Raw genomic sequence first — 14,482 nt, 5'->3', positions numbered from 1 at the left:
CTTTCCCAGGCAAACCGTCCACGTGTCAACTAAGTGATTACATTTTCACTAGTCCAGGCCCCAGCCGGCAGGAGATTCTCTCAATACACGTGTTATCTAAGGAGTCCTTTCCTGCCTAGCTTCCAACAGTTTTGCACAGGGACAAAGATTACCTTTGCACGTACCAGAATTGCTTTATCTAATATGCCTGAGTCAACTGAGCAATCCATTCCAGGGGAAAGAATTATATTTGATTCTTCTCCAGTGCAGTACTTGCCATAATTAAGCACAAAAAATATGTGCCGAATGAACCAGAAGAACACATTTTGGGGAGTTGTTCTCATGAAAAGTACCCAGAGACTTACACAACACCAGTGAGACCTTACCCCCAAGTGGCTTACAGTCTAGGAAGGCAGATTGCCCAGCCCTTGGGCAGTTATAAAACTTTCAGGCCAACCCGGGTCTAAGTTGATTTGTCCTGAGGTCTTGTTTGACCAAGTACTCAGTTCCCACTGGTAGCATGTCAGTGGGGCCTGCCAGGCCCTTAACTAAAATAAACAAATGGAATGTTCACACTCTATCAAAACCTTTCGCTCTGTGAGTTTCTTAACACACTGACATTGAGTTCTGTTTAATTTGTAAAACATACTCCTAGTATCTCTCGATTCAAAATAGCACTAAAGAGGTGCATTCTTTGGATAAGTCAACTGAGGCACAACAGTTTCCCACCGGGATGGAAGTTTCTGGATGGAATCTGGCTGGCAGCTGAACAAGGGAATGGTTGCAGCTCTCAGCCCCTCCCTCCCGTCCAGCCAGACAACTGTTACCTCAGGGCAGAGGGAAAGTGGTTTGGCAACTCCGACAGATGGACAGCTGACAGAATGGACCCTCCCCCAGGCCCCAGGCCCTGTGCAGCTGTGTCGCTGGCCTGGTAGACAATTGCCCCCTCCCCCCAGGAGGGGAAAGAATTGTACGCCAGAAAGAAGCTCTCAGCGGGAGGGAGGCGGGCGGGCCTGAGTGACACACGAGAGGGCCGGCTTTTTGGGCGGCTCTTAGCAACGGCCCGGGTTTGACCCTCCTCGGCCAGGAGAAAATCGAATCAGTGCACCATTCTCGCAGGCGCCACGCAGCATCAGCAACGGGACGTCAAGGCGGCCTGCCTTCCTGCCTGTTAATGACCGGCTCTCTGCCAGCCCAGGGTCCCCGCCTGTGCAAAGCGCTTCTAGAGAGGGGCAGCCGCGACCGCCACCCAGCCCCCTGGCTGCCGGGGGAGCTCGGCCTCGACTGGGAGTCCGTGCGCATCATCGCATCTCACCCCATCGATAGGCGGGACCGAGAGGGGCGTTGCGGCCCCCCTGGACCAGCGGGGGCTTTATTCTAGTCACCGGCGCGTGGCTGCGCTTTTCTTTCGCGTTGGTAGGTGAAACCCCGGTGGCTTCATTGGCTCCTTGATTTAAACCCCGCCCGGCTTTCTGCCTGCTTTGCTGCTGCTGGGCCAGGCGGCCCAGCCCCGCACGTCCCAGCGCCGCTCGCCGGGAGCCCGGGCCGCTGCTGCTATTGTGTGGATGCCGCGCGTGTCCTCTCTTCTCTTCCAGAGATGGCTAACAGGGGCCCGAGCTACGGCTTAAGCCGAGAGGTGCAGGAGAAGATCGAGCAGAAGTACGACGCGGACCTGGAGAACAAGCTGGTGGACTGGATCATCCTGCAGTGCGCCGAGGACATAGAGCACCCGCCCCCCGGCCGGGCCCATTTTCAGAAATGGTTAATGGACGGGACGGTAAGGCCGGAGCGGTCTGGGTTGCTGGGGCAGTGGGCTGGGGAGCCCTCCAGGGCTTTCTCTTCGACCGCGAGAACACGAGGCTGCGGGAGGAGCTGCGGGGGCCAATCTCTGTGTCCCGCGGGCTGGGCACGGGCATGCCTTTATTTCTCCAGGGCGGCAGATCTGGGCTCCCCGCACAATCCCTCGCTGGCCTAGAGCATCCTCCACCCCACCGGAGACATGGCAGCTTCCTTTGGAGCTGTTGCGGAATTAGAAGCCTTTTTGCTTTTTCCAGGGGGAGTAGAGATAAGGATTCCCCTTAGATTTCTCCAGCCTTTTGGTCCCACAGCTCTTGGAGGGTTTTTCCTCCCCCCCACCCCCCCCCCCGCAAGGAATGGGTTAGTTACAAAGTACAACAAAGGAAAGGGTCAGGCTGACTAACCCCCTTCCCATCCTTCCCTTCCCTCCCGGAGCCCTGCTGCCTGGGGCTGCTGGATGTTGAATGCATGGGTTCTCCAGAAACTGAAGGGAATCCTTATTTGAGAACTGCTTTACTGACCAGAGGCTCCTGTGTGTTTGGGGGTTGGGGACGGCTGATTCGCACAAGCCCATCTTTTCCCGCAGGCTGTGATTTACTGTTACGTAACAGCTATTCCCCGCTTCTGTTGGGTTGCCCAGGACTTGGGTTACGGGCATCTAGGAGGATGGTACCCGGTTCAGTCCTTTTATACATCGTGGGCACAGATGGGATGCGTTATTGAAGCCTGATTCTGATCTGCCTTTTGATAGAAGACATAATGTTTGATTCTATCATTTGACCTTCCCTCCCTTCCTTAAAAGTCTGCAATCATAGCCTCATCACCACACATTGCTCCCTATTTGTAAACATTCTTTCCCTCCCCCAGAGAAAGGAAGGGAGAAGCAAGGAGGGAAGGGGATTCCTAGGCTAGATGGCAGGACCCACTGCAGTCAGGAGCGGCCCTGGAGTGAGGCCACCTGGGGCTTTGGGATTCGATGTGGGAACCTGGCCACCCAGCCCTGAGCTGGTGCCTTCCTGGGGCGCACGACTGGCCCCTGCCCAAACCTGTGAGCTGCGCGCCCTGTAGGGCTTGGATTCACTTTGCATCCATGACGGGTAAATACAAAGGGAAACATTGGTTTTTGTCTCCCCTTTCTCCCTTCAGGTCCTGTGCAAGCTGATAAACAGTTTATACCCACCAGGACAGGAGCCCATTCCCAAGATCTCCGAGTCAAAGATGGCTTTTAAGCAGATGGAGCAAATCTCCCAGTTCCTAAAAGCTGCAGAGACCTATGGCGTCAGGACCACTGATATTTTTCAGACGGTGGATCTGTGGGAAGGTAAACAGCCCATGGGCCTTTGGGATTATTCACCCTCCCTCTCCACTTTGCCCATCTCTTTGTGAAAGCTGCTCACGCTGTTCTTCCCTGGGCCTGTGTGTGCCCGTCTGGGGGGAGCAGAGGGGTTTATCCACTGTGACCCAGGGGCACTGTTAGCCTACCCCTTTGTGAGGTCCTATTGAAAGGGCCCCCTCCCCTGAGGAACGCACACCCTGAGGACATGGCAGGGACCTCAGCAAACTAGCGGGAGGAAACAGAGGCCTCCACGGAGAACAAGCTAAAATGGTTACGTGCATGTTTTTTATTCCTGTTACCCCTCCCACAACGTACTCTTGCCGAACAAATGGTAGCTACTGGAAGAGAAGGGGGGTGGTAAGCGTGCTTCTGACTCACCAGCGGCAGGGCTTACAGACAAAGCCGCCTGGCGCAGTTGTGTCATTCAATCTGAGAACTCGAGAGCACCCTAACCTTTTCTTAAACTATTGTCAGAGGGCCTGGGGACTCTACCTTCCAGATATGTATTCTGCTCAGAAAGTGTGACACATGTTTTTTTCTTTCACATTTGTGAATTGACTTAGGACGTCTTATGAAGCATAAAAATCAAATCACATTTCTGGACGTATTTAACAATCCACAGTTATTGGGGAAAATGCTGTGAATGGAGACACTACCCGACAATTTGGGACTCATGGTCATAGGGCCTAGCGTCCCTCTTGAGCCCAAATACATGTGCCCGTCCATGCAACTGTTCCACGCAAAGCCGGCCGGGCCCTGAAGATACAGCACAGCTCACGCAGGCCGCCAGGCCGGCTCTGCTCCCCCGTGCTCGCTGGCCTGGCTATTACCAGTGGTCCAACCAGTAGGACACCCAGGGCAGTGGTATTTCCTGTTTCCTTCACAGGCCAGTTGTTAAAATCCTGAGATGACTGTCAGGTTACCGGTGTTTTGCCGTTACTGAGAAACTCAGATATTCAGTCCTTCGGGGCAGGCCGTGGGACTTCGGGGATACTCACCTCCGCATCCTCACGGATGTCACAGTTGAGGCTTGGTTTCTGCTCTAAATCTAGATCACAACAAGGATGATTCTCCCAGCTAATAAGGATAGCCACCGCTTATGGATAGTTTCCCATACAGGAGGCGCGGTGCAAGGACTTTACTGTGTGATGCCGGTCAATTCTCCTACAATTCTACGAGGTGTTATTAATTTTCCCATTTCATAGCGGATGATGCTGAAGCTTGCCCATAATTACTTGTTACATCGGATGGCCAGTAACTAGCAGCAGAGCTGGGGTGCAAACCTGAACTCTCTGATGCCGGAGAATAGGGCCTCAACCAGCGTGCCACGCCACGCTTTGACCAGGAGGCTGTCTCCTCACCTACACCAGGAGGGCTGTTGAGTCCGAAGGGTGACCGAGGAGGATGAAAATGAGGAGGAGTCAGGGCTATATGAGACAGAAGGACGGAGCCGCTGCACTTGGGGGTTCTTGTGAATAGAAGGGTGAACCCCCCCCAAGTACAGGAAGTATGTAGGAAGAGGAAGAAAGTGGGAGGTCTGTGGGAGATGGGGACCCCGAGTGTGTTTTCCTGTCTTTATGTGACTGAGGCTGTCTTACTTGCCTTTCCACGTTTATCAAAAGACCACGCAGGTAAACTTGATATCCAGGAGGTGCTGGCAGGGAAGAGGAGGGGTGGAGGGAGCAATGGTCCCCGACTCACAGAGCAGGGGGAGGTCTACGCCACCTGCCCCAGCCCCGTATGTTCATACTCCTTAAGGGAAAGGGAGGTCAGGAAGCAGGAGTGAGACTGACTGGGGTAGCCCAAGGTAGGGTAGTGGACAGGCCGGCTCCAGGCCAGGTTAATGCTCCTAGAAAGCAGGAAACGAGGCAGACACCAAGGAGCCTCATCCCCGGGGCAAAAAGTATGAAGCTTGAAAGGAAAAGAAGGGGACTCCCTCCAAGGGTGTTACGGCTGACCTGGTTTAGGGAGCCGGGGCTGACAATAGCAGAGCAGATGCTTAGGGTGTCCGAGTGCCTCCGGGGCCCCCTCCGTGGGAGACTGAGGACTGAGGTCCAGGAAGAGTCCTTCTGAGCGTGAGGGGAGGCTCAGGATCCCTGGCGGAGGCTCGGGCCGGAGCTGGTCACCGCACCGCGGGGCAGGAGGTGGGCAGGCGGGCGGCTTCGGGCAGAGAAGGGGGGGCAGAGCCGGCCTTGAGCAAGGCCTGGGTGACGCCCGTCCTGCAGCCTGGGCCGAGGAGCGAGGCTGGGGCCTTTCTGCAGGAGCCGGCTGTCGCTCCTGTTTGCGGAGGGGCAAGCGGGAATCAGGGACGCCACCAGGCAGGGCTGGCGTGGGTCTGCATGCCGAGGAGGGGGTACGTGTTTACATAGACAGCTATTGAATTAGCCATTTGCTTAGCTTCCTGCCGCATTCTCCCCGGTGTTCCGACTGCGGTTTTCAGTTTCCTTGCCCTTCACTCCCGATTCCTCGCGCGCAGTGGGTGTGGTGGCTGTGGCTGCCGTCGTCCAGCCCTCCCCGCCTGGGCACTTCTCTTCCTCCTCTGCAGGCATTTTAGGCTCAACAGCTCTCTGCCCCCTGCCCCCCATCTTCCCCGCTTGGCATCTGCCCAGTCGGGGTCTGTTGCCCGCGGCTGCCCAGTGACTCCCTGTGGCTCCGATGCTGGGGATGAACAAAGCTGCGGGAGCCCAGGCTTGCCAAGTGCCTTCCCTTTTAGGGTTCCATGTTTTAGAGAGGCAGAGGCCCCGGATGGACCCATTGTCCTGAAGCCCCTTTTAGATGCACAGTGAAATGTTTGAAATGGACTTGGGAGCTACCAGAATAGAAGGTTCAGGGCTTTGAAAAAGAACCCAGGGCTCAATGGCCCAGAAAACAACCCAACCACAGGGATATTAGAGACAAAGCTATTAAAGTTCCCCTGGGAAGGCAGCTGGGGGTGTGCAATCCCTTTCAGGGCTGGGGAAGAAGCGAGGGCCGAGGGCTGCTTAGCGAGGACTGGAGAAGTCGTCTCTAGGATGGTGGAAAGTCAATGCCTGGCAGGTTCTGGATTTGCCATGGGCGCCCGTAAGGGGTGGGAGGGGGGCTGTCTCAGCTGTCCACGACTCGGGAGAGCATACTGGAGGTTCAACTTCAGTGTGTTTCCTGTGGAGGGAAAGTGGGAAGGAGAAGAGGGAGGAGCAGGAAAAGGAGTTGTGTGAGAGAGAGACAGAGAGAGAGAGACAGAGAGAACACGTGAGAGCTAGGGAATGTGCGGGTCAGAAAGACGCGAAGAAAACTTACCCTGGAAGCTAGCAGAATGCAGATTTCCGAGTCAGAAAGAAGACTGCCTAGTTCACATCTCTATTCCACCGTGACTGGCCAATCGAGTTTTCCAAGCTTCGAATTCCTCAGCTGTAAAATGGGTACTAGTGTCTACTTCACAGCGTGGGCAGGGTGGGCAGGGGATGGAATGGATGATGCATAGGTGCTTAGCATCGGGGCTGGCAATCGCGGTGTCTAATATATGGCGGCAGTGTGAAAATTACTGTTGTCATTGGCCTGTCCTTTTGTAGGACAAATGGACAATGAGGGCGGGAGGGGCAAGGCTGGAAAGGCGCATATTCTGCTTAGAACAGATGGACTCCATGAATAGTTTCACACAGAAGCCGGTAGGGTTGCCTGGGTGGCCTTTGGCCTCTGTCATTGGTGGTGTCTTCACTGCATCGGCCGTGCTCCGACACGGAGGGACTGGCTTTGCACATCCCCTTTTTGACTTTTTCCTATCCCGTGGTCATTACCCTCTTGACGTCTTACCCCGTAACATGTCGCTTTGCCACTTGCAGACCCAGGAGGTCTTGGTACGGTGGAAAGAGCATGAGTTTGGAGTCAGGTGGTGGGTTGAAAGTCTTCAGCTCCATGCCAGCTTCGTGAGCTTGTTTAAGCGCGTAGCTTCTGAGAGCCTCGGTTTCCTTCTCTGTGAATAGGTCTAGTGTCTTCCACAGAGGGTTCTTGTAAGGACTAAATGTGTACAGTGCCTAGCACAACGCCTGGCTAGTAGACACCTAATAAATGTTGGCTTCTTTCCCCTACTATACGTCCACCCGCAACTAACCTTTTGGTTCCTTGGCACCAGCACATGGTGAGCAAGCGTTAGACGGTAGAATTCTAGAATGCCAGCGCAGGCAAGACTCCAAGATCAATCCAGTAGTCCTACCGACAAGGATCCAGGACACGTGATCCTCCCTGTTCCCCTTCCGTGATGACTAGCAGTTGGGAGGAGTGTGGTTTACGTCGGGGGTGGACCTGGAAGGTCCAAATATGTTCTCCGGGTGGTGCTGCTGTGTGTGTCATTCCTTCACAGCAAGAGAAAGAAACATTTCACCCAGTTTGGGAGACATTTTGGGACCGTGTGAGGTATGTGTAGGGACTTGAGTCATCACTCATGCCCGCCGCGTGCAGCCTCCTTCTCCGTTGGGACAGCCTCCAGCACCGTTACCGCCAGCGCTGCTCGTGATCGTGCTTGGCAGGTGTTTTCTTCAGCAGCCATTCCCAACCTCTGGTGTACGTTAGAATCACCCGCAGGCTTAGGAAAACACGGCCCCAGAGTTTCTGAGGTATTCTACCTGGGGTAGGACCCAGGAATTTGCCTTTCTTACCAACTCATGGGTGACACTGCTTCGGCTGGTCTGGGAACCCCACTTCGAGAACCATTGCCCGACAGAGTGTCTCCAGGAAGGCAAGCAACAAAAGTTCGTAAAACTCACAGAGCAAGCCCAATCTATTCTCTGGCATTTCTCCTTTGACCGTAGCAATAGTTCCTCTACCTTGAGTAGAGAATTGGGGCCATGCCTAAGTTATTACTCAGGGAAATAAGAAATGGTTCCAGAAAGATGAAAAAGGTCAGTATTCCAGGAATAACAAAGATGAGTCAAGACTGATAAAAAAATGAAAGTAGCTCTGAAGCAAAGAGTTTGGACTATAAAGTGACCTCTCTCTGGCCTTTTTTATTTCTCTTTTATCCCTCCAATTATTTTTTCCCCCAAAGACATGCATAAGATATCATGAAAGTAATAAAAAAATTCAAGAGAACAAAATCCTTGTTTAAGTATCCTTATGGTAAGAGCACTCAAACTTTACGGGTATTAAGGATCCCCGGTGGTGGAAATGCGTGGGTGGCTCAGTTAAGCGTCCGACTCTTGATCTCAGTTCAGGTCTTGTCTCAGCATCGTGAGTTCAAGGTCCTCATGGGGCTCCATGCTGGGCATGGAGCCTACCTACTTAAAAAGAAAAAAATCTGGGTTGGGGGTGGGGCAGGGACCTGACAACACAGCACCCTTGGCCCCACCCCCCAGAGGTTATCATTTCATAGTTTGGAGTGCAATATCCCACTTGGGGGAAACACTGCTCTGTGATAATGCAGGAAAGAGGGCACACTCAGATGCTGCGACTCTCTGAGAAAAGGTTTGCCAGGTGAGACGAGGGAGGCTTCCGTACTACACCTCTGTCTTGTTTTCCACAGCTGCACGTCTAATATTAGCCCCTCCCATAAGAAGAGCCTAGAAGAGTCCAGGTGCCTGATCGAAATGCTGAGCTGTTCAGGGACATTTGGCACCTCCTATTCCTTGTGTCACTTCCCATCTTAATGGCCAGTGGTCTCATTTTTAGGTCACCACCAAGGACTCAGCATCTAGAAAATTCCCAGCACTTCCCAGTAGTTGGTAATTCTTCTAGGACCATTCCTCTTCTTTTTTTCTTTTTTTCTTGGAAGAAAAGCCTTCAGCAGTGTTTTTCAAGCGGTCTTGAAAGGGGTATCTAAGGGTAGCTTTCAGGGAGCAAAGAGATCCCACGCTGCCAGGCCCTGAACTGACCCCCAGTTACAGAAGTCAGTCTCTGCAAACGGCCCCCTCCCTCCAGCAGCAAGTGATCTGGAATTCTGAGCTGTAAGAGACAGGAGGCTGAGAAAAGGCCCTTGTGCCATTCCGTCAGTCCGGGAGTGCTGGAGCTCCTCATAAGGGACGTCTCTTAGAAAGCTTCCTGGACATGTCAGGAAAGCAAGCTGGACAAGTTAGAGAGACAGATTTCTGCTCTAAGGGTTACTTAGAATCTCGGCAAAGATGAACTTGATCGGCACACTGATGGGGGACTCTAGGCCCCAGCTCTTCCTCTTGCTTTAACCTCATTTGGGTTGAGACCTCGTATTCCAGACAAAAACGCTCAAAGACTTTACGGCCCTTGGGGTTGGTACCCTTGAACTAATGGAGACCAAGGACTGTGACTCTGTTTTTTCTCCCCAGTGCATTCCCACTAACCTGGCACCGAAGCAGCCACTGCCACCCCTTCATGTCATCTCTGGTCACCAGGGAACGTGGCACCCCAACCAGCCTGCGATGGGGATCCACGGGAGATGGTGGCCCTGAGGACTGTTTACAGCCTTTGCATTCCGACACCTGAGCTAGAGTCAGGTTCTGGTTTACTTGTTGAGTGACTGAGCACGTTCATTAACCTCCCTGATTAGTTTTCCCATCCCTACACTGGGCCAATCATATCTATTCCACTGGGTTGATGTCGTGTAGAATAAAGTGTCTAGCCTCTAATTTATATCAAATCTCTTGCCTTGGGACCTTTCTTAAGAAAGACTTCTCCAATGTGTTCCTGTCAAATACAGCCTCCTTCCCTAGCTTCTTCTGCCCCCAGTCACGTCTCCCTTTTCCACTCTCCAGGATGAGGGTGAGTGCGGTGTTGGATATCCTAACCTTTGCTCCTGACATTTTACCCTCTTTCTGCCTGGGTCCATGCAGTATGCACACGAGCTAGCGGCTTGTGAAGGAGGCTGGGTCTGTGCTCGCTGCTGCGCCCAGGGCTGCAGGGCTGACTTGCCGGGTGTCAGGCTGCACACTGGCCCAGCTCCTGGGCTTCCCGGACCCGCTCTTTGCAACCAGCGGGAACAGACCTCGTGTGTGCTCCTTGTGCAGCTGAGTGCTGCGCGCTAACCTTCCTGAACCTCCCTGTGCTTAATCGTTGTTCTAGGCTCTCTTTAATGGCTCACTACTTAAGAGCAGACCTCTCTCTATCTCTTTCCAAACTGATCCTTCAGAATATCATCACTACAGCTCTATTCAAAAAAAGGGGGGGATCACATTACACAGTGACAATTATAGAAAAGCTTTTTATCTAGGGAGAGAAGTCATTCTCTGGGCTTGCTCTCTCGTCTCACTATTCCCTGTGCCCTCCTCCGCCCATCTGCTGCCCACACACTCTAACCTGCACCCCCCCCCTCCCGCCGCTGCTCCTTGCACCCGGGGACTCTCCTCTGACAACACTCGTCCCTGCAGCTGCCTGCCAACCGCACCGGCCTCAGGATCCCGGAAATTGCCCTGCGGTTAATGGGTGGAGGAGAATAGTGAGGGAAGGGGGATCTGCCGTCTCTCTCTCCTCGTTGAATAGATGGACATCCTGAACTGGACTTCCTCTGTGGGCCTTAATTGTTTATTTCGTTAAGAGTTCTACTCCAGTCTTGCTTTCCATCTGCCTCTCTCCTGTAATTCTGTATTCCCCAGTGACCGAGCTGCAGCAGCCCGGCTGCAAAGACCACAGATGGTTCACTCCGTGCAAAGAGGGCCTTTTTTTTTTTTTTAAAGATTTATTTATTTATCTGAGATAGAGAGAGAGAGTGGGCGCGCGTGAATAGGGGGAGGAGCAGAGGGAGAGAATCTCAAGCAGACTCCCCGTTGAGCATGGAACCTGAGATCACGACCTGAGCCCAAACCAAGAGTCAGATGCTTCACCGACTGAGGGCCTTTTAGTATTTGCTGTTAACTTCCGTGGCTTTACCCCCACGCTGCCCGCCCGCGGAGCGCCGCTCTCCGTTCTAACCCTGCGCCTGGAGCTTTGCCCTCCACACTCGCGCCCTGCGTGGATCTGGTTCTGAGTCAGGGCTAACCGCCCAGCAGCATGTTTCCCAGTCCGGGGCCTGGCAGTCAGCTGGAAGGGGGGAAAGGAGGAAAGGTGGGAGGGAGGCTGACCTGTAGGGTCCCATGGCCTTCTCTGTGCGCTCAGGGTCACTGGGCTCCTCAGGTAACAGTGCCCCCCCTCCCACGGCGTCAAGGGGCACACCCCACATCTCTCACACACACGCAGACACACACAGCCCACAAGCCGGCTATTTAATATCTCCATTTAGCTCCTTCCAAGCTGCACAAAATACAGGGCCTCTCACTTGCGTCACATTGGGTGCTTTCTGTGGCGATTCGCCTTCCCTCCTGCGCCGGCCTCCAGCCCACAGCCACGTGAGCACTCAGCTGGGTGCATGTCGGTGATTTCAGACCCTTTTAACCCAGAGAAAGTGAAAGAGAGAAGCCCCCCGGGGTCTGGCACGTTGAATCCATCCAAAACAACTTCTTTCTAGTTTCCTCCCCACCCCCCCCCAGTCCTGAGGAAAATCCCCTTCTGTGGACCAGCCCGCAAGCCTATCCACAGGACTGCCCCCTGCCACAGCCTGTAGAACCCACTGAGGCGAGGGCCTCTGCCCAGGGCGGGCGCCTACCTGTATCTGAGCAGAGAGGTGTTTGGAATGGTTTATTCATACAGCAACTGTGAAAGGATGAGAAACTGGGCAAGTCACATAGAGAGCAGGCAGGTGATTTTTTCGTTCCTTTCTGGAAAGTTTTGTTACGGTTATCTTCAGGGCCTTGAGACGTGTTTGCTCTCCTTCTCCCCGGGATGGGATCGCCGACAGCCTCCTATCAGAACTTCCTTCCCAGAGGGCCAGGCCCATCCTTCCAGATTCCTCGGCCCTGACACAGGCTGGGCTTTCATTTCTCTGTTGGCTTACAGGGAAGGACATGGCGGCCGTGCAGAGGACCCTGATGGCTCTCGGCAGTGTTGCGGTCACCAAGGATGACGGCTGTTACAGGGGAGAGCCATCCTGGTTTCACAGGTAAGTATCCCTTCCTGCCCCCCCCCCCCCCCAGCAAAGGATGATTTTTACAAGAGAGCGCATCCAAAGCCCCAGAGGCTCTTTCCACACAAAGCCTTTAGGAGCAAGCACCGGGGGCAAGCACTCTTGGCCCCACAGCTGATTCCCGAGAGCGAGGGAAGGCCCATGCTGCCATGAGGCCAGCAGCCCACCCAGGGCGGACTCAGTTGAGTGTTTCCTGGTAGATAACTGGACCCTCCAGCTCTGGCCATGCTCTTTCTCCAGAGGCTCAGCGGGACTGCTTGGCTTTTCTCAGAGGTGGCTTGAGGTCTGAACTTGGTTTTATTATGATCTAAGAAGTCCTAAGTCAACTCATTTATCCATTTATCCTTGCACTCAATGAAGGGAAAATCTGTCCTGGTTCATGCCTGTTGTCCCAGTGAATTTATTGATAACAGTCACTTTCACTTTCAAAAGTGGCCTGGTCTGGATAATGTCTTACGTGGTCATGTCAGTAAAGGATTTATTTTGTTGTCGTTGTTGTTGTTGCTGCTGCTGTTTTCATGGGTGGGGGAAGCAAGGGCGCATACACTCAACCCAAGAGCTCAGTGGACAATGAAGACAAAAGAGCACTTTGTAGCAGATAATTGACCCTTCATTTCCCTAATCCCTCTTTCTTCCTCTAGACCATTATTAAAAGGTAGCAGTTTGTGTCATTTTAAATGAACCTGGTCTGAAAACCTCTTAGACATTGGCCAGTTGAAACTCTGGTTTTAGTCCCAGCTTTGTTAATGACATACTATGGTTTGTATGACCCACAAAACCAACATTACTTTACTATCCGGCTCTTTACTGAAGCTTGCTGACCTCTGGTGAAGAGTACGAAATGTATCCTCCTTGACTCCTAGGCCCTGTAGCTCTAAAACGGGAACATTAATACCCTTGGCCCTACACAGGGAAAGGTGGATCGGGATTGTAAGAAGAGCTGTTTGTACTTTTCACAAGGGCTTGAGGTAACTATGAGAGAGTGGGTGACAGGCAAGTTCTCTGAGAGTGAAGTCCTCAGAGAGGACCCACTGAGTCTTTCATGGAAATTCTGAAAAATCATCTGGGTTCTAAGGAGTAGAGAGTTCATGTATCATGGAACAGCCCACTTGGAGTAGGGCTGTAGCTCACGATAGGGCCGCAGCCCCAGGTGGGAGCGTAGCTCAGGGTAGGATCACAGTTTCCATCGCTACTGTAGCTCAGACAGGGCCTACTGTTCTATTTGGGGACCTTGTGTTCTATCTGCTGATCCCCAGGGGAGCCACTGTAACTGCGTATCTTGGGAAGGGTTTGAAAACTGTCAGAATGACGTTATTCCACCTCACTTCCTCTGCCCAGGAAAGCGCAGCAGAATCGGAGAGGATTTTCAGAGGAGCAGCTTCGCCAGGGACAGAACGTAATCGGCCTGCAGATGGGCAGCAACAAGGGGGCGTCGCAGGCGGGCATGACCGGGTACGGGATGCCCCGGCAGATCATGTAAGATGGCCGCCTGCCGCTTCCCGGTGAGAGGACGAACGTTCCACACACACCACGGTCTCTGTGATAAAGAAATAGTTAGTCACCTTCTGACCTTCTCCTCTTTCTCGAAGCCTCCCAGTTTCTGGTTTTTGCAAGTGCCGCACTTCTGCTGAGAACCCGCGTTGCCTACTGCTGCCACCTTGTGTTCATTTAGAACTATGCAAAGACTCCGCCGCCTCTTCCTGAGCGCCTCCCTTTGTCTGATTATTTATTTATTTATTTGCCAAAAAATGCCCCTCCTCAACTTATTAGAACACACCTAATAAACAAATTAGTCTTGTGGCTTCAAACGTAATCTTCGTTCTTCGTCACCGGGTCTTGGCAGGCAGGGCTGACTCTCGTTCGCTCACGGGGCCAACAGGATGGAAATGAGCTGAAGCTGCGGGTGTAGAGACACAGGTGAGCTTTGAGGAAGCCCTGAGAAGGTTGTGTTGTTTATCTTGGCAATGGCAGTAAAAGCTTAGGAATAGCTTTGCCCACTCTGACAGCCCACAGCCATGAGTTCAAGAACAAGCTCTTTGATCCCCTGGGTCAAAGTTCCTACCTTGTGCTATTGATGCTAGACTTGGGGGGGGGGGGGAATGAGCAAACCCAAACCCCAGTTCTTAAGGGGCTCTCATATAGATGCCCAGGAATTATTTGCTGGGTGGGTGGTTTTATCAGATGGATGGGTGATGGTTGAAGGAAAAAGCAGTTGTCACTTCCGTACCAATAATCTTCCCCGTGCAGGCCAGACCCAGTTTCGTCAGAAGCCGGGAGTTAGAGGGAATGTCCTTTGCTCTCTTATACTCACTTAGATGGTCTAAATCCCTAAATCTGTTGGTTATGCCTAAGACTGAGCTCTAGCTAAGAGATGGGATAAGTTCTAAAGATTCTGTCAGCCATATAAAAATTAAGAAGGCTAATAAACCAGCTAG

General features: G+C 52.9%; 1 protein-coding gene across 1 annotated transcript; it reads left to right on the top strand.

Moving 5' to 3' along the window:
* The first annotated feature begins 1,408 nt into the window (after positions 1 to 1,408).
* Positions 1,409 to 13,855, top strand: TAGLN3 (transgelin 3). Its single transcript, XM_045785221.2, has 4 exons — positions 1,409 to 1,756; positions 2,923 to 3,097; positions 11,921 to 12,023; positions 13,386 to 13,855. The coding sequence occupies exons 1-4, from the start codon at positions 1,577 to 1,579 to the stop codon at positions 13,525 to 13,527; spliced, it is 600 nt and encodes a 199-aa protein (XP_045641177.1). The 5' UTR covers positions 1,409 to 1,576; the 3' UTR covers positions 13,528 to 13,855.
* Positions 13,856 to 14,482: the final 627 nt, after the last annotated feature.

Source organism: Ursus americanus, chromosome 4, assembly GCF_024610735.1.
Source record: "Ursus americanus isolate L20-20 chromosome 4, mUrsAme1.1.p, whole genome shotgun sequence".
Classification (NCBI taxonomy): domain Eukaryota; kingdom Metazoa; phylum Chordata; class Mammalia; order Carnivora; family Ursidae; genus Ursus; species Ursus americanus.
The sequence above is the reverse complement of the archived record's forward strand: the minus strand, read 5'-3'. Positions and strand labels throughout refer to the sequence as shown.